At 50.6% G+C, this 19,547-nt stretch overlaps 1 protein-coding gene across 5 annotated transcripts in view; it reads right to left on the minus strand.

Annotated features, from left to right (window-relative positions):
* Piezo1 (piezo type mechanosensitive ion channel component 1 (Er blood group)) overlaps window positions 1-5,521 on the minus strand; it is a 66,094-nt gene extending 60,573 nt beyond the window's left edge. For 4 of the 5 annotated variants that reach the window (XM_075977529.1, XM_075977530.1, XM_075977527.1 and 1 more), the window contains exon 1: window positions 4,894-5,520. In XM_075977529.1, coding sequence (XP_075833644.1) covers window positions 4,894-4,957 — 64 coding nt within the window. In that variant the 5' untranslated portion in view covers window positions 4,958-5,520. Of the gene's footprint in view, window positions 1-4,893 lie in introns of all 5 variants that reach the window. The other variant, XM_075977528.1, reaches the window with a different exon arrangement.
* Between the last annotated feature and the right edge of the window lie 14,026 nt (window positions 5,522-19,547).

The raw sequence follows: 19,547 nt of genomic DNA on the forward strand, positions 1-19,547 counted from the left end.
CTACCCTCCCTCCCTGGTTCTTGACATTTGGAGTCCTCTCTGCAAAGAGGGGACAGGCACAGGGGGGATCCCCCGGCCCTACTCAGTCCCAGTAGCACTGACTATAGCAGCTTACCAGGCCCTAGCCGGTCTCCTTCTAAGGAAACATAGGGCCTTGGAATGCTAGTGACCTCATCCTCTAGCCTGGCTACCTATTGTCTCCCTCCAGACTAGCTAACCCCGATCCTATACCCTCTTCCTCCTGCAACTCATGGCTTCCTCCTGGGTTTCCTCTGCCCACCCAAGCTAGCTTGGCCTTCAGAGCCCAGCACCAGGCCGCTAGGTCAGGCCACGCATACTGCTCTGTCCGGACAGAGTAGGGAGCAGACCACTTTGGAAGGCATGTCTGGAGTGTCCCACCTAGAGGGATTGTTGGGGAGACCGGTTTGGGAGTCCTTTGAGATGGCACTACTTGGGGGAGCCCTGTTTTGGATGCCATTCCTGGGAAAAACCATCTTGGACGGCATCACAGAGCCCCTCTGAAGGGAGGAGCCAAGCCTGCTTGTTACTGCTGCATTTGAGCCCTGTCTCCAACTATGTACAGCCACAGGGGCTCAGAGTGTTCTCGGGCCTGGTCAGGAAGAAGTAAGCACTCTAACCTCCATGTATCCATGAGTGCCGCCCCACCACCACCACCCCATGCCCTGGCACCACTGGTCTGGAACCAGAGCTTGCCTCTTGGCTGCTACCCAGTGCTTTTCCCCACGAGACCTAGATGAGAGAATGCATGAATGAACTCAGAGGGTTCAGGATAGTGTGCAGCTTGGTGTCCCATGCAGGGTGCAGGACTGCAGACCCTCTCGGGGACAGGTCCTATGCATGGAAAGTGGGGACACCAATGCCTACTTTCCCTAAGAAGTAGCATCTGTGCTGAAGGGAACCCGGTAGTGGGAGGCCCCGTTCTACTCAGTTCCCGGGAGACCTGACCTAGCTACTGCCGGCCGATGCCTGGCCCTGCTCAGCGCACACGGGAAAGCACACGGGGGCTCCTAGCCACCAAGACCGAGGAGGAAGCACCGGACGAAGGACTGGCCTTTGTCCAAAGACAGTTGACCCATCCACCTCCCCAGCCTGGGTGTGAGAGTAAGAACCCAGGAACCAGAGAGCAGAGTTTGGAAGTGATCTGAAAGCTTTTATAGCTCCATTTACAGGGGAGGAGATGAAGCCTAGAAAGAGGTTAAAGGGCAGGCAAGTTCAGAGCGAGATGAAGGGCCGGGCTGCAATCTGCTGCCTTCCACAGCTCTTCCACCCACGGCACATGCTCCAGGAGACTTCTTTCGTCCTCCCGGGGACCTTAAACAGGCACCTGCCAGCTAGAAGGCAAAGGACGCTTCATTTCAGGGTTGTCCCTTCCCATCCATGTGATCCTGGGCCTGTGAGGCGATTCCTTTCACCCGTCCTAATCCTAAGCAGCTGCTTTCTGACAGAGTCCCAGAGTCCCAGAGCCAACAGTGCGACAGAAGGCAGGTGTGAACACTGAGCTTTAGTAACCAGAGCAAATGTATATTAAGAAGTAAACATCTAATTAGACATTTCTAAAATCGGTAACAGAACTGAAAGGAGATCTCAGACCCAGGGGAGTCAAAGGCCCTGCCCTCCCCAACTCTGACGGTAAGAAAGCAAACTTAGAGCAGTCAGAACACGCGGGCAGAGACACCGCCCAGGAAACAGCCTGGGGCCAGGATCCGAAGCTAGCACTTCTGCCCACCCCAGCAAGGTCACTTCCTCTGCAGGACCCTCCCCCCTCTGACTGCCAGTGACCACCTGCAAAAAGAAAACAGTGACGTATCTTCCCTCAGTTCTCAGCCGGTCCCCAGCTCCTCCCCTAAACATGCTGGGACCTAGTGGGTTCCCAGCCTGCTTACTCATTCCCTCCCAGACTCAGCGTGGAGGTAGCACCCACCTCTCCGCCAGGCCTAGGCACCTAGGCTCAGCAGGGAGTCCCCCACAGTGCTGCAGGGGGAAGTGGGACCTCACCCATGCTGTGGCTACCAAAACTACTACACCAGTGGCAGGGAAGGCTCGGTTCTCTGCCATCTTACTGCCCTCTCTGGCCCTGAGCTTCAGCAGTAGATGTGACCACTGAGTGAGGGCTGTCCAATTCCTGAGTGTGTCAGTGTGTATATGTGTGTGTGCATGTGGTGTGTGTATGTGTATGTGATGAGCAAGCCAGATACATTCCCACAGGGGACGGTAGATGGTGACAATGAAGACACTCTGAGAAGACATAGCTAGCTCCACTGTAAACAGTGATACTTCTCAGAGACAATCAGTCAAACGCAGGTGCTACTCTGTCGTGGATGTGACAACGCCCGCCATGCTATGGCGGGTGCCATGTGTTGGACCCTGAGAGCAGAGACCATGCTGCTTGACCACACAGGTCTTCTCACTGTCCCCCTCAATGAGCTGTCTTACTCCTTGGTTCTTGTTTGGTATTTAAGTTTCTGGTTCCCCTGAGTCCAAGAGCCAGACCTGGTCCTATGTCTCCCAAGCACCAAACATCTCTCCTGGACGTCTCTGGAAGCTTCCATCCCTGGGTCCTGATCCTAGGTCTCTAGATCACCAGGCAAGTCTGCCCGAGCCGGTCACTATTCCCTTGAGGCTGGGGCATCAGCTTGCCTGGCTTTTCAGGTTGCCATCCTGGTAGGCGAGTTGACAAGGGGGTTGAACAAGCCAGGGTGACTCACACCTTCACTAAGGCCTGAGCCAGCACCCAGCTTACAGGATGACTGACCTGAGAAGCCTTATTTCCAAAACACAGGACTCAAACTGGTCAGAGGGTAGAGGGTGAGGAAGCCCGCACAAGAGATGGAGTCCCACCTCCAGCAAGAGACGCTCAAAGATGGCTACACCCCATAGCCATGAACAGAATGCCAGCATCTCCTATGGCATCGCAAGGTGCTCTTGGCTGACTCTGTGTCCCCCGCTCACTGTTGATGGCCAAGCCCACACCCAGGGCTCAGAGTCAGGGAAGGTGTGGCCTGTGCTTGGGTATGTGCTCATGAATGAACTTTATTGGGGGGACAGTTTGGGCCTAAGGAAAAATGGGAGCATTAGTCATCAATATGCTTTTGAAAGCTCCCCAGGTGACTAACACACCGCCTGGGTGGGAACCCCCTGAGCTGGAAAAGCCTCGTTCACATCCTAACCAGACTCAGACTGGAAGCTTCTCTTGCCACCCACACACTGCAGCAGAAAAGCTAGGGGACCTCAGAGCCTTGACTGATCTTCAGGGGTCACTAGCTGCAGGCTGGACCAGAGTTCACGGTCGATTTCATTCTGCCCACGAGCTAAGAATGGTTTGTGCATTTTTTTAATGACTGGAAAAAAAATATCAGAGTATTTCGTGATGTGAAAACATTCACCATCTGGTCTGTCAGAGAAAACCCTGCCAACTTTGTTTAAGAAGGCCCCTGTCTGTGGGAGAGGACCTCTTTGAAGAAGACAAAGCCTTTCTTCCCACACAACAAGACCACCTATTCCCTGCCCTGCTTTTCTTGTCCCCAAGCACTGACAGTTAAGAAGCCTCAGGTGTCCTGAGAGACAGCTCCTGTTGAGGCTATCCCTTTAGGAAGGGTACCTGTCTTCTACACTACCGTCATCCGCTCAGATTATTTTTACAGTTGATGTGTCTACAAGCCAGTGAGGAAAAGAAGCCATCAATGTGGGCCCTGGACCTTGGCTCTCCCAAGTCCAGGCTGAGCTGAGGACAGTGTCCCCTGGCCCCTCCTTTCCAAGCTCAATGGTTTTCATTGATTCCTGCCTTGAAAAATTTCCCTCAGTCTCACCACAGTTTGGTGCTACAAATCAAAACTCAGCCTGTCTGGAAGGCCCAGTAGGATTTGCCCAGGATGCCTGACACCCCAGGAGATTCCTAAGAATCTACCTAAAACAGGGTGAGCAAGCAGTGTCCCTGGAGGAACTGGAGGGACCAAACACAATCCCCCACCTCTGACAGATGGATTTCACATAGGCAGACAAACTTACACAAGGCAAACCGCTCCATCTCTCTGCGGGCTAACTTAATCTGAGCGTGGAGAAGGTCCCATGTGGAGGGGAGCTGGCTGCTCCAGAAGGTATAAGGGGGGTGAAGAGTTGGGCACGGTGCCCTGGGTGAGGCTGGGAGAGCGCAGAGGAACCCAGCACTTATGACACGGAAGGAGAGGAGCTTCTGGCCAGCAACGGACACATACCACGGTTGGGATCTCCAGTTCTGACGGACACCAGGCCAGAGACTTCTGGGGCGCCCTGTGTCCCAGTCCCACTGGAAGGTAACCAAGTAGGGTATGAGGAAGACAGGTTTTTCCAAGGCATGAGGTAGACAGCCTCGGAACTGGGACTAAGAACACCAGGGACTGCGCCTAGGGCTGGAACATTATTACTTCTAGTAGGAAAAGTCTGACTTGAAAAGCTCCAGGCAGAACACTGCCTTCTCCCAGATTGGTCAGGAAGTCGTGATGCAAGTTTGACTTTTTTTTCTTTCTTTCTTTCTTTCTTCTTTAAAAAAAAAGAAAGAAGAAAGAGAATAGAAACTCGCTCTTCCCTCCCGTCTCAGACGCTAATAACCCCTCGCCCGGGCCTCTCCTCCGAACACGCGCGGAAACGCCCAACGCTATCTGGGGCGCTCGGGGACCCGCGCCTCGCCGCTGCCTGCCGCAATTCCAACCGGTGCCCGACCCGGGCCCGCCGAGGTCGCCAGCGTGCTCACGCCTCAGGAATGCGGGCGCCCTGGGCGGCGAGTCCCGGGGAATAGCCTCGCATAGCTGTGCTCGCCTGCGCGCACCCTCGCGGGGCCGGACGACACAGCACAGGGGGACCCGGACGCAGCCTTCCGGCCCGCGCCCTCCAACTCACCCGCCAGGAGCGTGCAGGGCAGCAACAGCCAGTAGAGCCCGGCGCCCAGCACGTGCGGCTCCATGCCCCGAGGCCCGGGGACCGCCCGGGGTCGCGCCGCCGTGGCTAAAGGGAGGTACGGGGACCGGAGGAACCACGCGCCATGGCACTCAGGGCGGGTCTCCACACGTGTGGCGCGCCGCTTGCTCGGATCTCCCGTGGGCCTCGTCCTCTGACCGGGACCTGGGCCGGCCGCGCCCTCTGGTCCCGACGGCCGGAGCCCGCGCGCGCTGAGGTGTCAGCCCGCCCGGGGCGGAACTCAGGGCGGCTCTCTCACAGGCCGAGCTGGGCCGGACGGCGACTCGGCGGCTCTTTCCCTGCACCCGCCTGCGGGCCTTTATAAGCTCGGCCCCCGCCCTCCCCGGAGTGCCCGCCTCCGCGCTTCCCTCGACGGCCTGGCGCGCCCAGGCACCCCTCGCTGCCCAGCGCAGTTGGCGCGCTCGCCGGTCCTGCGGGCCTGACTGGTGCCGGTGAGCCGGAGACCCCGGTCCGCACGCCGCAGAAGACCCCCCTGCCTGCAACCCGGTGCGGTCACTCGCACAGTGCCGATAGGGCGCTTCTCCCCGGGGTACGGGAGCCTGGGACCCTGGGTCGGGACGAAACAAAAAGACTCCCAAGGGCCTGACTCCCTTGACCCTCGGTAGCACCCACCGCAACTGCGCCCCTCGTGGCTGGAGTAACTTTCCCCTTTGCTCCCCAAGTCGCGAGAGCGCAGCGCCCCCTGGGGGTTGTCGGTGTTCTCCACAGTGGCCACGTTGGCCAGGACTTGATGGTTGGGGTGCAGAGACACTGTACTACAGTGGTACCGGACAGCTGCCTCCCGCTGTGGTCTGGACTGGGGCTTTGGGACTGCTTCCAGTCGTAGCTGCCCCTACTGTGTGGTTTGTCCTTAATCAGTGTGCTATAGACTGTAGCAAATGATGATGAGCACCTGCTGTCCCGTTGGTGCCCAGACTGGGTCTGAGTTCTGCACGTGCTGGGTACCTCACCCAAGCCATCTTGGTTTGGCTCGGTCTTCCGTATTCAGGTGGACGGGAAGGAAGAAAAGAAAAAGGGCCCATGACTGTACAGCTGCACCAAGTCCAGCATGCCCAGACTCAGCTGCACTGGGAAATGAGTTAGGGGACAGAGGCTTAAGGACCAGGAGAGGTGGTGTGACTGCTATGGAGCCTCAGGTCACCAGCAGGCTAAAGTCAACCAATCACAACTTCAGAATCTTCAGTTCTGCAAAACCACCAGAAATGCAGGCTTTCCCTGAGCAGCTAGTATTTAAACATTTCTTAACGCTGTCTCCAAGACTCACCTCTAGCCTGGCTCTGAAGGGGTGCTGCCAAGACATGGGGGAGGTTCTGAAATCCATTCAGAGCGTCTTCTAGAGCAGTGGTTCTCAACCTATGGGTCGCGACCCCTCTAAGAGTCAAAGGACCTTTTCACAGGGGTTGTATATCATTTATTCTGCATACCTATGTTTACATTACGATTCATGACAGAAGCAAAATTACAGTTATGAAGTAGCAACAAAATAATTTTGTGGAGCCGGGCGGTGGTGGCGCACGCCTTTAATCCCAGCACTCGGGAGGCAGAGGCAGGCGGATCTCTGTGAGTTCGAGACCAGCCTGGTCTACAGAGCTAGTTCCAGGACAGGCTCCAAAACCACAGAGAAACCCTGTCTCGAAAAACCAAAAAAAAAAAAAAAAAAAAAAAATAATTTTGTGGTTGGAGGTCACCACAGGAGTATTGTGTATTAAATTGTGTTGTATTAAAGGGAAGCAGCATTAGGAAGGTTGGGAACCGCTGCAGAACTGAAATGTTTGTGTCCCACGACTGTCAAAGTAGCAAAAGAGGAAAACATAAAGGCCAAAACACAAGAACTGTCAAGGAAACTAGAATGTCTCCTATGGTGTTCTCTGCAGCAGTTAAAGAGTATCTGAAGGCTCCCTGCCTTGTAAGATACAGTGTTACCATTGGAAAAATTACATCACCCTTCCATGCCTCCCTCGGGTGCAACAGAGCAAGCATGTGCTCTCAGCCCGCAAGCAAGCCTCCTACCCTTTGGTGTCATGGTCAGTCACAAACCTGTTATGTTACCTAGGCCAAATAAAGTGGACCAGATTCTTCGTATCAGAACTTGCCTACTTGCTGCTTGCCACGCAGGGACAGCCTGCCCGGCCTGCAGCCCTCTTCCTCTTTCTTTAGACATGGCTTCAAACTTGCTAGGTAGCCAAGGGTGACCTCTCATCTTCCTGAAGCCTCCAGGAGGGGTGTAGGATTGCCGGTGTGCACCTCCACACCAAGTTTCATGCAGAGCTAGGCATCTGTCCCCTAGGTGGGGAGGATGGATTCAGCTCTGTCACTAGGGTTTCCCCCTCTCCCTCCCCAGAGCTGATCCAGTCATCCCCACTTGTCTATGTTACTTCTAAGCAGAAACACCCCAAGTGTCTATTAGTGGATGAATGGGGGGGGGGGGCAAACATAGCCGTCATGCAGTTGAGTGTTACCTGGTTATAGCAGGGAACCAAGTTATGGCACCACTGCAAACCAAACATCTGGAAAACACTGAGCCAAGAGATGGGTGTCTGCCACAAAAGATAAACTGTGTGTGGTTACAGAATTTTGTTTGTTTGTTTGGGGTTTTGATTATTTGGTTGGCTTTTGACTCTTCAAAAACCAATTTTCAAGCAGAACTTGGAATTTGAGTCTTGAGAACAAAACCATCCATGGCACACAAAAGGTAGAAACAGACCAAAGGGCCATCAGCCAAGGACTGCTTGACAAAATGTGTCTATCCAGTGCCATCTGGCCATGTTTGATTTTATTTTTTGAGACAGGGTCTCACTATGTAGCTTTGACTGACCTAGAACTTGTTATGTAGACCAGGCTGGCCTCCGGTTCATAGAGATCTTTCTGCTTCTGCCTCTGAGGCATGCTGGGATCATGCCTGACTTTATGAAAGTATCTAGATGAGGTCAGTTCAGACACAGAGATTAGAAAACTGCCCGAGTACAGTGTGGGGAGGAAAGAGATGGTTAATAGGAACTTAAAAGGCTCCAGAGGTAGGCATGGCAGCACCAACCAGTCATCCCAGCTCTCAGGAGGCAGGAGAATTTTAAGTTTGAGACCAGACTGGGCCACCTTATCTCCAGAAATGAAGAAGGAAGAGGAGGATTTTGAAAGTCCCTCAAGTGCACATTTGAAAAATGGTTCAATGGTGGAGGGTGGTGGTCTATGCTTTTAGCCCCAGGAACCAGGAGGCAGAAACACGTAAATCTCTGAGTTCTAGATCACCCTGGTCTACAGAGCAAGTTCCAGGGTATCCAGGGCTACACAGAGAAACCCTGTCTCAAAGAAAGGAAAAGAAAAATGGTTAAAATGCCAAGCTGATGCTATGTGATTTACTAAGGCAAACAGTTTTAAGAAAATAGCACAGCCTCCACCCACCCCCAGAGGCAGCCTATGTTGCCTACTTCTCCAGCATCTTGCTTCCTTGACTCCCGGCCAGCAACTACGATACTTGGGAAGCTATTATTTCAGCTCTCGAGAACATTTCTGTCAAGTGCCAGTTCCCATTCTTGGAAACAGAAAAATTCATCAATCCCTAGAAAACTGCCTTTGCCTGCAGATCAAGGACTCTTCCAAAGGGCTGTTTTGGCCTGGGCACAGAACCGGGCTCTATCACGATACCATGCCAGTAGATAGCATTCTCGCCTCCTTCCTCCTTCCATCCAGGGTGACCTCAGACGGGCTCTCCAGATTGAGAGGACCCGGGACACTCATGTTGAACTTACCTGGAGCTCTCACCTGCCCTCCTGCCTCCTCTCAAGCCAACCACTGCACATGGTTATAGACGCCCTCACCTCCCGGAGCCCGGCAGTAGACCAGAGGACTGGCCTTTCCCCACTCCTTACCGCTTGAAGAACCATTCCGACTCTGTCCCTGCTGTGACAACCCTGGGCCAGAGTCTTGAGGACTCCAACTCCCTGTCTGTTCTTTGGAGTTGTATCTAAAACTTGCCAGCTGCCTACGTGTCAGGTGGAATTAGAAAGTTGACCATAGTGGTACACATTCTGAGTCTAACATTCAGGTAGCAGAGGCAGGAGGATCACAGCAAACTCAAGCCCAATCTGGGCTACAGAGTAAGACCGTGTCTTAAAACAAAAAAGCCAGATGTGGTGGTGTATGCCTTTAATCCCAGGACTTGGGAGGCAAAGGGAGGTGGGTCTCTGAGTTTGAGGTACAGAGCAAGTTCCAGGACAGCCAGGGCTACACAGAGAAACCCTGTCTCAAAAAACAAACATACATACATATATATATATATATATATATATATATATATATATATATATGGGGGTGTGGGTGTATTATTATATGTAATATATCATATATAACATATTATATGTGTTAACATATATGTGTGTATGTTAAAAAGCTGGATGGAGCTGGGCAGTGGTGGCATTAGCCTTTAATCCTAGCACTCGGGATCCCAGCACTTGGGAAGTAGAGGCAGGTGAACCTCTGTAAATACAAGGCCAGCCTGGTCCTCAAGGAGAGTTCTAGGACAGGCTCCAAAGCTACACAGAGAAACGCTGTCTCAAAAAACCAAAAGAAAAAATAAGTTGTCCTCCAACTTCACCATACATACTGCAGCACAACCACACACACACACACACACACACACATGCACGCACGCACGCAGACATATAAATACACACACATCAAAGAGATGTTTTCGAAAAATAAAGTTGGTAGTGGAGACCCCTCTGGGAATCATGCCAGTGGGACTTGTGGCCAGGAGTCTCTGGCAAATTACTAACAGGAGTGGGGTGGAGGCAGGAGCGAGTGTTCAGCCCACACTCACGTGAGGAAGATGGGGGAAGGCAGCCAGATTAGTCATCAGCATTTTCCAAATGAGTTCGGCATCTGAAGGATGTCTGCGGTTATATTAACCCATCTAGGCAGTGAAACCAGATCAGGACTGGGGATTTTGGAAGGACAAGCCCAAACCAACCAGAGGCTGATGGCCCAGACCCAAGCCCAGAACTGCACTAAACTACACAAATGTCTCAGTGAGGCTGTTTCTAAACGGGCCTCAGAGAGCTATAACTGACACCCTCTGTCCAGCCCTCCATGGCTCTGAACCATCGCACTATCTCTGAGGGGCAACAGCAGCTGAGTGGCTCTCCCAGAGAGGGAGCAGGCCTTCCAACCAAGCTAACATGGGAAGTTAGCAAGAGACAGAGCTGCCTTTAGGTCTAACCTGCTCTCCAGCCCTGGTAAGTGTCCCTTGCTTTTCCTCCCCACCCCCTTAAGGTCTGGTTCCCCCATCCTGGCCCTTGGAGGCAGGGAACCACAGCCTGGCTCCTTCCAGGGCCTGCTCAGAGCCAGGAGGGGAGGGACAGGCCTGTGTGTAGACTTGGCTATCCCTGCCACTCAGCCTTTTCCTGCCCACAGCTGGGTGTGGAGGCGGGGCCCTGTGCAGGGGTGGAACTGTTGGTGAACTCATCCCCTTCCTCCTCTTCAGGAAGCTCCAGGAGGGGTTACAAAGGAAGGCCTGTCCCCACTCTGGAAGCCTGTCCTATCCCTTCATGACCTGGCTTTCTCAGGCCGAGGGTGCCCAGATGTCTCCTAGCCCCAGGGAAAGAAAAGTTACCTGTTTCTCAGGAAAAGGCAGGAAGCACACTCATGCTGGTGAGGGTAACCCCCTCCTCATGCCCCAAGGGTCCCCCAGGTCAGGAGCAGAGGTGAGAGGTAAGGACTTGGGCATCCAGGGCCTGACTGCTGATTATGTCACTCCTGTCCCTACAGGTGACAATGGACAACACTTACGGATCTCAGGGTGACCAGTCTGTATGTTTAACTACTGTGCTCCTGCAGACACACCTCAGAGAGCAGCCGGCGTGATTTCCTCCGCCACACAGCCACCTGGATGCCATCCCCAAACTCCTAATTCTTCTGAACGACTTATGAGCTCCTTAGCTGCCCTACTTACCACCATGTCTGGACATCTAAGGTGGATGAACCCTGTGACCATCCTACTTCCTGAGTGTAACCATGACTACCAAAGATCTGAGCTCTCCCAGGCTATCTCAGTGACTTGGTATGCCCAGAGCCAACAAAGAGAATCACAAGGTCAGGGCCTTTGACACCGCGGCAAATGCTAACCACCAACCCCAACCAGCAAGCTGCACACCTTGTATCCATAGACAGTGAGTTCATACCAACCCCAACCTTAATCATGCTCCTCCCATACCTACTTTCTGCTATAGTTCTTTGTTGGCAGGGAGAATACGGTACCTGGGACACACCTGTACCGGCATAGGTCCACTTCCAATGGGGCATAGCTGCCCTTTGACAGCTGTGGGTAAATATCCACATCCTGAGGTGTGGCCAGCTCTTTAGGGTACCCTTGAGTATAACTGAGTGCCCAGCTTCATGGAGATACCCCAGCCAAGACCGGCCTCTAGGGCCCTGACTGTCCTGCTTGGTCCTCCTTGCCTCTCACACGTCTGAAGGACGTGCCTCAGAAGAACCCTTGCCAGATTAACTCCAGCTCTGCCTCCTTCCCTTGTGTTCCAGGTGAAGAGTCCCAACCCTTGGCTTGGGTGCAGCTCACTGGTAGTGTTGGTCTGCCATGTGTGTATCCCTGGCTTCCCTTGGTGTGAATGTACAATGTCCTGTCCCTGACACAGTCCCGGGACAACCAGGACCAGTCTCTCTCAGTACCCAAGGCTTTTCTCAGCACTTCTCACCCCCACCCCTACCCTCATCTCCCTCCTGCCCCACCCCTTCTCCTCCCATGGCACAGTTCGGTCTGTTGTCCTGGTTCAGTCTGGACCCTTCCAGACGCCTCTGGCTGTTCTCGCCCCCACATCTGCAACAAACCCTCTCCTCAGCCATACCTAGGGGCAGCCATGGCCTCACTTGTATCATTTACCCACTACAACAGTTGTTGAGAAAGGGAAAAACTGACATCAAGCCAGGGTCCCTGCAGGCTCAGCACTCACTCTGTGGCCTGTCACTCTCCCGCAGGACCTCCCTAACCTCTGGATTCTGTGAGCCCTTCTCTTGGCTGGTCTTTAATTGTGGTATGTTTGTTACTATCGGGAAAAACAGGGCTGTCAGTCAGCAGGCCCAGCGCCTCTGCCAAGAGCTGGTATGCCTCACTGCTGCTGTCTGTGAAGATTTCCCTGCTGTAGAAAGACTGGCTCAGGGAACGCCCATTGCCACAGCCCTGAGCTGGCCCTTTAGACAGGTCACTGAGAAATCAAGTCCCCTGCAGACTTCATCACCTCCTTGTGTGGGGAGCACATCCGAAGGCTGGACCAAGTCAAGGGTAAACATAGACAGCCTCTCAGCAATCTCTCAGGCACGGGTTGGCGCAGGAATGCTGAGAATTCCCTCCTAGATTCCAGGTCGGGGATGGACTGCTGGAAGACTGGACTGTGTTCTCAGGGTGGCGCCATGACTGACCCCTTCTGCCGTCTGCCATCTGCCTATTTATGTCCCTCCCAGGGCCTGGAACCTTCCTCTTTCTCTGAAGTGTGTCTGTCTCTTCTTACCACAGACAGGACCTATTCAAAGGCTACTAAAGGTCACAGTCCAGCAACACATCTTCAAAGTTCAAGGGCCCCAGCCAGGATACCCTTCTCCTCTCCCCAGGTCTCAAATGCTAGGGCCAGAGCCGCCTTACCTGTCACCATGGTACATCACATTTGTCACCTAACTGTGGGTGGGTTCTGTTCTTCAGCACTGCCCAAGAGGCCTACACAGGCTCACTGCTGACCTAGTGGGGAATTGGGGAGCACGTTTTCTAAGGGGTTGAGTTTCACATGCAGGCCCTGCACATGCTGTATCTGACCTCGGGTTTGTTTGGGGATTTTGTTTTGCTTTTTTGAGACAGGGTTTTTCTGTATAGCCCTGATTGTCCTAGAATTTGCTCTGTAGACCAGGTTGGCCTTAAACTCAGAGATTCACCAGCCTCTGCCTCCCGAGTGCTGGGATTAAAGGCATATACCACCAATGCCTGGCCCCCAGCCTTTTTTTGTTTTTAAGATTTATTTATTATGGGGGCTGGAGAGATGGCTCAGTGGTTAAGAGCATTGCCTGCTCTTCCAAAGGTTCTGAGTTCAATTCCCAGCAACCACATGGTGGCTCATAACCATCTGTAATGAGGTCTGGTGCCCTCTTCTGGTCTGCATACATACACACAGACAGAATATTATATACATAATAAATAAATATAAAAAAAAGATTTATTTATTATGTATACAGTGCTCTGCCTGCTTGTATCCCTGCATGACAGAAGAAGGTACCAGATCTCATAGATGGCTGTGAGCCATCATGTGGTTGCTGGGAATCAAACCCAGGACCTCTGGAAAAGCAGTCAGTGGTTTTAACCTCAGCTACCTCTCCAGTCCCTTTTTCCTTGTTTTCTGAGTTGAGTCTCACGTCATAGCTCAAACTTAAGGCAATCCTCCTGCCTCAGCATTCTAAGTGACTTTATCTTAAATGCCATCCACCTGTGGGGTTTGCAGTGGGCTTTTCCAGATAACTACATTAGCTGCCCTTCAGCTCCCAGACCCATGCAGACTCCCTGCCAGAAACAGGAAACTAAGCGCCTCATATGAACTGGAATGTTCTAGGAGCCAGGGGATCCACGGGAGCTTCCCATAATGTAATAGACCTTAAACAGCCTCCCAGAGACATAGAAGCTGGCCATTTAGACTTGCTGGGGCACTTAAAGTGCTATTGTAGGGAGATGCTCTGTGAGATCTTCCAGGCCTCCGGGAGCTTCTGCTCTTCCTCCAGGGACAATGAAGGCTCGCGTAGAGGAGCCGCAAAGCAACAGCCACCCAGAAGTGTCTGTTGGAAAGGGTGCAGGGGAAAGGACCTTGGGATGAACCTGTTTGTCTTATCCGTGCTCAGGCCCTGGCTTCCTCCTAGAAGCTCTGTAGTTTGGCGGAAAATCGGAGGAACTCACTGCCAGAGCTTTATTGAGTTATTCAGACAGTTCCAGGCAGTTTCTCTTGAGTTCTTATAAATAATTCAAAGACCCTTCACCAAGAAGGAGGGCTAAGAATATGGTTATCAGGGCTGAAGAGATGGCTAAGAGGTTAAGAGCATTGCCTGCTCTTCCAAAGGTCCTGAGTTCAATTCCCAGCAACCACATGGTGGCTTACAACCATCTGTAATGAGGTCTGTTGCCCTCTTCTGGCCTGCAGGCATACACAAAAACAGAATATTGTATACATAATAAATAAATAAATAATATATAAAAAGAATATGGTTATCAGTAGGCAGGGAAGGGTAGCAGACAGATGAGAGACAGTGGGTACCTTAGTCCAGCTGACCAGTGGTCCTAAAGCAGGGCACCTGCACCCAGAACCCCAAGATTCAGTTGCTGCACCAAGTCCATAACTATATGACCTTCCACCAAATTGACCAGGCTGTGGATTCAGGGCCCTGTGGCATAGTTGGTTCTGCTAGCTGGCAGTGCAGCTAGTGGGGAGGCTGTGTCCATGCAACTTCTACAGCTCCACTGTGGTCAGGGTGGGTTGCTGTCTAGGCTGACACCCATAAGCCATTTCCTGCTGACAGAGGCTAGGCTTCTCACCATGCCCTACTTCCCCCAAGCTTTGCAGCTCTGCTTGAAAGAGGAGGTACAACAGAGGAGTCGAGTGCTGAGAGTTCAGCGTCCTATCTAAGGCTGTTCAGCCAATAGAGATGGAGCTATAAGCACAACCAGGATATCCTGCTGATGGTGACAATGGTGATACTGATGATGAGGATGGTAATGGCGGTGATGGTGATGATATCAAGATGATTTTGGCAGACAATAATAAAGGAAAAAAAATTTTTTTGTTTTTTTGTTTTTTTTTTTTCGAGACAGGGTTTCTCTGTAGCTTTGGAGCCTGTCCTGGAACTAGCTCTTGTAGACCAGGCTGGCCTCGAACTCACAGAGATCCGCCTGCCTCTGCCTCCCAAGTGCTGGGATTAAAGGCATGCGTCACCACTGCCCAGCAATAAAGGAAAACGTTAAATGTCTCACTAAAAAAAATTCTATTATCTAGGTGTGCTGGTGCATGCCTTTAATCTTAGCACTTGGATGCCAGAAGTATGTAGATCTCTTGTGAGTTTGAGACCAGCCTGGACTACATAGTGAGTTCCAGGACAGCAAAAGCTACATAGTGAGACCCTTTCTTGAAAACATAAATAAACTGGAAGGGGTGGTGTACACCTTAATCCCAGCATTCTGGAGGCAGAGGCTGAGGCAGGTCAATCTGTGTGAGTTCAAGGCCAACCTGGTCTACACAGTGAGTTCCAGGGAAGCCAGGCCTATGAAGAGAGACCATGTCTCAAACAAACAAAATAATAAATTATTTATTTATTTCGAGAGACATTTTGGCATAACTGATACAACGTAATTATTGTAAATACTGTTTATGTTTTATTTTTTTGAGATAGGGTTTCTCTGTGTAGCCCTGGCTGTCCTAGAACCACTCCGTAGACCAGGCTGGCCTTGAACTCAAATATTCATCTGCCTCTGCTGGCACTAAAGGTGTGCACCACCACCACTAGGCTCTTACAAGTGTTGCAACCTGGTGCTAGAGATGGCCCAGTGGTTATGAACACTGGTTGTTCTTTCAGGGAACCCAGTTTTGATTTCCAGCACCCAAACGACAGCTCACAACACCATCTGTAATTACAGCACCAGGGATCCAACGTCTCCTGGCCTCCCCTGGCAATGTACGAATGTGGTACACAGACACACAAGCAGGCAACAGACTCATATGAAAACAAAAGCTTTGAAGCTATTATTGCCACCTGATTCTTACTTTTTGTAATGTACTAGTACAAAACTTGAAATCACACGGCTCATACTACATTTCTATTGAACAGAGCCAAGTTAGATGCCCATACAAGAAGGGCAATGGTTACTTGTCAACTTAACAGAATGCAGAACCACCTGAGAGGCAGGCCGCTGGGCCTGCTTATGAAGAGCAATCTTGATTACATTAATTGAAGTTCATTGGAAGACCCGCCCACTGCGGTAACATTCCCTTGGCAGGAGATCATAGGCTGTGTAAGAAGAGGAAGCAAGCTGAGCACTAGAATACATTAATTCTTTGCTGTCCTTGCTTGACTCTGGATGTAATGTGACCAGCTCCCTCTCAGGGTCCCACTGTGGTGATTTTCTTGTGAGGACAGACTGAAATCTGAAGTTGTGAGCTGGATAAATCCTTCCTCTCTGAAGATGCTTTTGTAAGGCCTTTGGTCACCACAGCAGGAAAGAAGCTCAGAGGGCTAAAGGCAGAGCTAGCCCTCTCCCCGTCTGATGCTTTCCAAAGCCAGTGTGAGGAGAGGGCCTTCATCATCACTGAGGTAAAACAAGGCTCTCAATTCATCCTCCCGGGGCTCTTGCAGCAACCGTGCTGTGAAGCAGTTTCCACAAGACAAGACACCCTGGTACTGACAAGGAGATCAAGTGTTTTTTAATACTTATTTTATGTATGAGTGACCTGTCTTTGTCTTCAAGCACACCAGCAGAGGGAATCAGATCCCATTACCGATGGTTGTGAGGCACCATGTGGTTGCTGGGAATTGAACTCAGGACCTCTGGAAGAACAGCCAGTGCTCTTAACTGCTGAGCCATCTCTCCAGCTCTGAAGGCTGAGTTTCAGAGGGAGAATAAACTGCTAGTGTCACTCAACCTGTGGCAGGCAGTAGCATCTTCTCCATGAACCCTGGTCTAGCCCATCCACAATGTATTCCAAGGTTGTCTGGCAGACAGGGAGTCGAGCACAGATCAATCCTGACTGAGCTTCAGATGCCTTCATTGATGGAGAAAGCTGCCTCTCTATGCTTGGCCACAAACCTCAAGTTAAAAGCCAAGACCACAAAAAGCTCCTCCGTGGCTGCAGGTGACTCACAGACCTTCAGCAGGTCTCCAGGGGGTTCCGTTAGTTTCCTGTGAGGAGAGCTGGAAACGGGAGGAGTGAAAGTTCAGCTCCCTGGGTCACCAGCTGTACTGGCTGTCGGCCTGGAGTCCCTGCTTCTTCACCTCCATGTCGGTATGACCTAGAGAAGCGCTCTGAGTGGGGCAGAGGAGCCATCCCAGCAACAGGAAGCAGGGCTGTCTGTGCGGCACACCTGAACAGCAGACATTCTCTTGCGTTACAGGATGTGGAGCTGGGAAACGCTGCATGGCTGCGCTTGGTCATTGTTTCTTATGGATGACTCCGGAATGCAGCAGAAGAGCAGAGCCTGCAACCATTCAGTCTGTGCCTGTATTTATTGAGGTTGCAGCTTGGCAGGGAGCAGGTCTGAGGGAGCCACAGTGGGTTCCAGGGAAGCTAGGCAAGTCCAGAACACAGTCATCACCAATACTGAGGCCCCGTGGCAACTCTAACCAGCCTCAGGCGGTGACAAGAGCAATCATGGTCTTGAAGACTACGGTGAATGTGGTGGTAATGGTTATTTTTTCCATTGTTGCCACAAATACCCAACAAAAGCAACTCAACAGGACTTAGAATCACCAAGGATGCAGCTCTTTGGGTGCGCCTCTGAGAGTGTTTCCAAAACGACTTCACTGAGGAGGGAAGACCATCCTGAGCAAGGAAAAGAAGCTGAGTATTCGTCTCTCTTGACTGTGGTTCGCTGCACCCAGATGCCTCTTGTTCCTGTCGCCGAGCTTTCCCTGCCATGATGTACTGTCAAACCATGGACTACCTCAACATAAAGCCAGCCACACTGAACATCACAGAAGAGAAAGAGGGAAGTTCACTGGAAAGCATTGGCACAGGAGACCACTTCCTAAATATAAACCCAGTAGCACAGACACTGAGAGAAACAATTAATACATGGGATCTCCTGAAACTGAAAATCTTCTGTAAAGCAAAGGACACGCTCAACAAGACAAAACGACAGCTGACAGAATGGGAAAAGATCTTCACTAACCCCACATCAGACAGAGGTCTGAGCTCCAAAATATACAAAGAACTCAAGAAATTGGACACCAAAAGATCACATAATCCAATAAAAAATGGACCTTAACTGAGAACTCTCAACAGAGGGATCTAAAATAGCTGAAAGACACTTAAGGAAATGTTCAACATCCTTAATCATCAGAGAAATGCAAATCAAAACAACTCTGAGATTCCATCTTACACCTGTAAGAATGGCCAAAATCAAAAACACTGATGGAAAAAAAAACATTTTTAAAAAAAAAAACAAAAAAATTTTATCATGTATACAGTGTTCTGCCTGCATGTATACCTGCAGGCTAGAAGAGGGCATCAGATCTCATTACAGATGGCTGTGAGCCACTGTGTGGTTGCTGGAAATTGAACTCAGGACCTGCAGGCTAAAGAGCAGCCAGAGCTCTTAAGCACTGAGCCATCTCTCAAGCCCTCTTTTAATGTTTTTTAAAGAAGAAAATTAAAAGATATATTACACATTCCAAAAAAAATTCACTTTAAAGAAATGGTAAATGTTTGAGGGGATAAATATGGTTAGCCAGATGTAAACATTATACTCTATATATAATATTATGTGTAATGTATATATTATATAGCATTATGTTTGCATATATATGCATATGATGTATAGTATATTTGCTGTTATAGTACATACTATATATACATATATAAACATTATACTATATATATGTATCAAAACAAATACAAGATTCCCCCAATGGCATGTATAATTTTTAAGTCACTTAAAATAAACTTTGAGAAAGAAAATTAAAAGACAAAAAAAACCCACTGATGACAACTTATGCTGGAGAGGTTATGGGGAAAAGGGAACACTCCTGCATCGCTGGTGGGAGTGCAAGCCGGTACAACCCCTTTGGATGTCAGTGTGGCGATTTCTCAGAAAATTAGGAAACAACCTTCCTCAAGATCCAGCAATACCACTTTTGGGTATATACCCAAAGGATGCTCAATTGTGCCACAAGGACATGTGCTCAACTATGTTCATAGCAGCTTTGTTTGTCACAGCCAGAACCTGGAAACGACCTAAATGCTCCTCGACCCAAGAATGGATAAGGAAAATGTGGCACATTTACACAATGGAGTACTACACAGCAGAAAAAAATAACGACATCTTGAATTTTGCAGGAAAATGGGTGGGTCCTCTGGAAGAGCAGCCAGTGCTCTTATGGTAGAGCCATTTCTCCAGGCTGTCACTTTGAGACAGGGTCCGACTAAATCACACAGCTTCCAACTTCTGGTTGCATTATGCTGGGATTACAGACCTGAAGCTCCATGCTTGGCCTCTTTTGTAGTTCTTGAATATCTCCTGATGGACTGGAAATGGAAAACGCTTGCTGCGCTTGCGTGTATTTTGTGTTTTCAGTGCAGAAAAGCTGCCTGCCTCCTTCTTATCTAAAAGTCTTCAGAAGTTGATAGTTTGTAAACTTCTTAACAACAACAACAAAAACCATGGACTGAAAAAACAGACTCCTTCCTTTTCAAAGGGATTTAATCAAGCCTCATGGGTCTCTTGGACAGCCAAGGTTACACAGAGACCCTGACTCGAAAAAAAAAAAAAAGGCTCTCTATGTAGCTTTGGCTGACATGGAACCCAATATTTAGACCAGACTGGCCTCGAAC

The sequence above is a fragment of the Microtus pennsylvanicus genome, chromosome 6, assembly GCF_037038515.1.
Source record: "Microtus pennsylvanicus isolate mMicPen1 chromosome 6, mMicPen1.hap1, whole genome shotgun sequence".
Taxonomy (NCBI): domain Eukaryota; kingdom Metazoa; phylum Chordata; class Mammalia; order Rodentia; family Cricetidae; genus Microtus; species Microtus pennsylvanicus.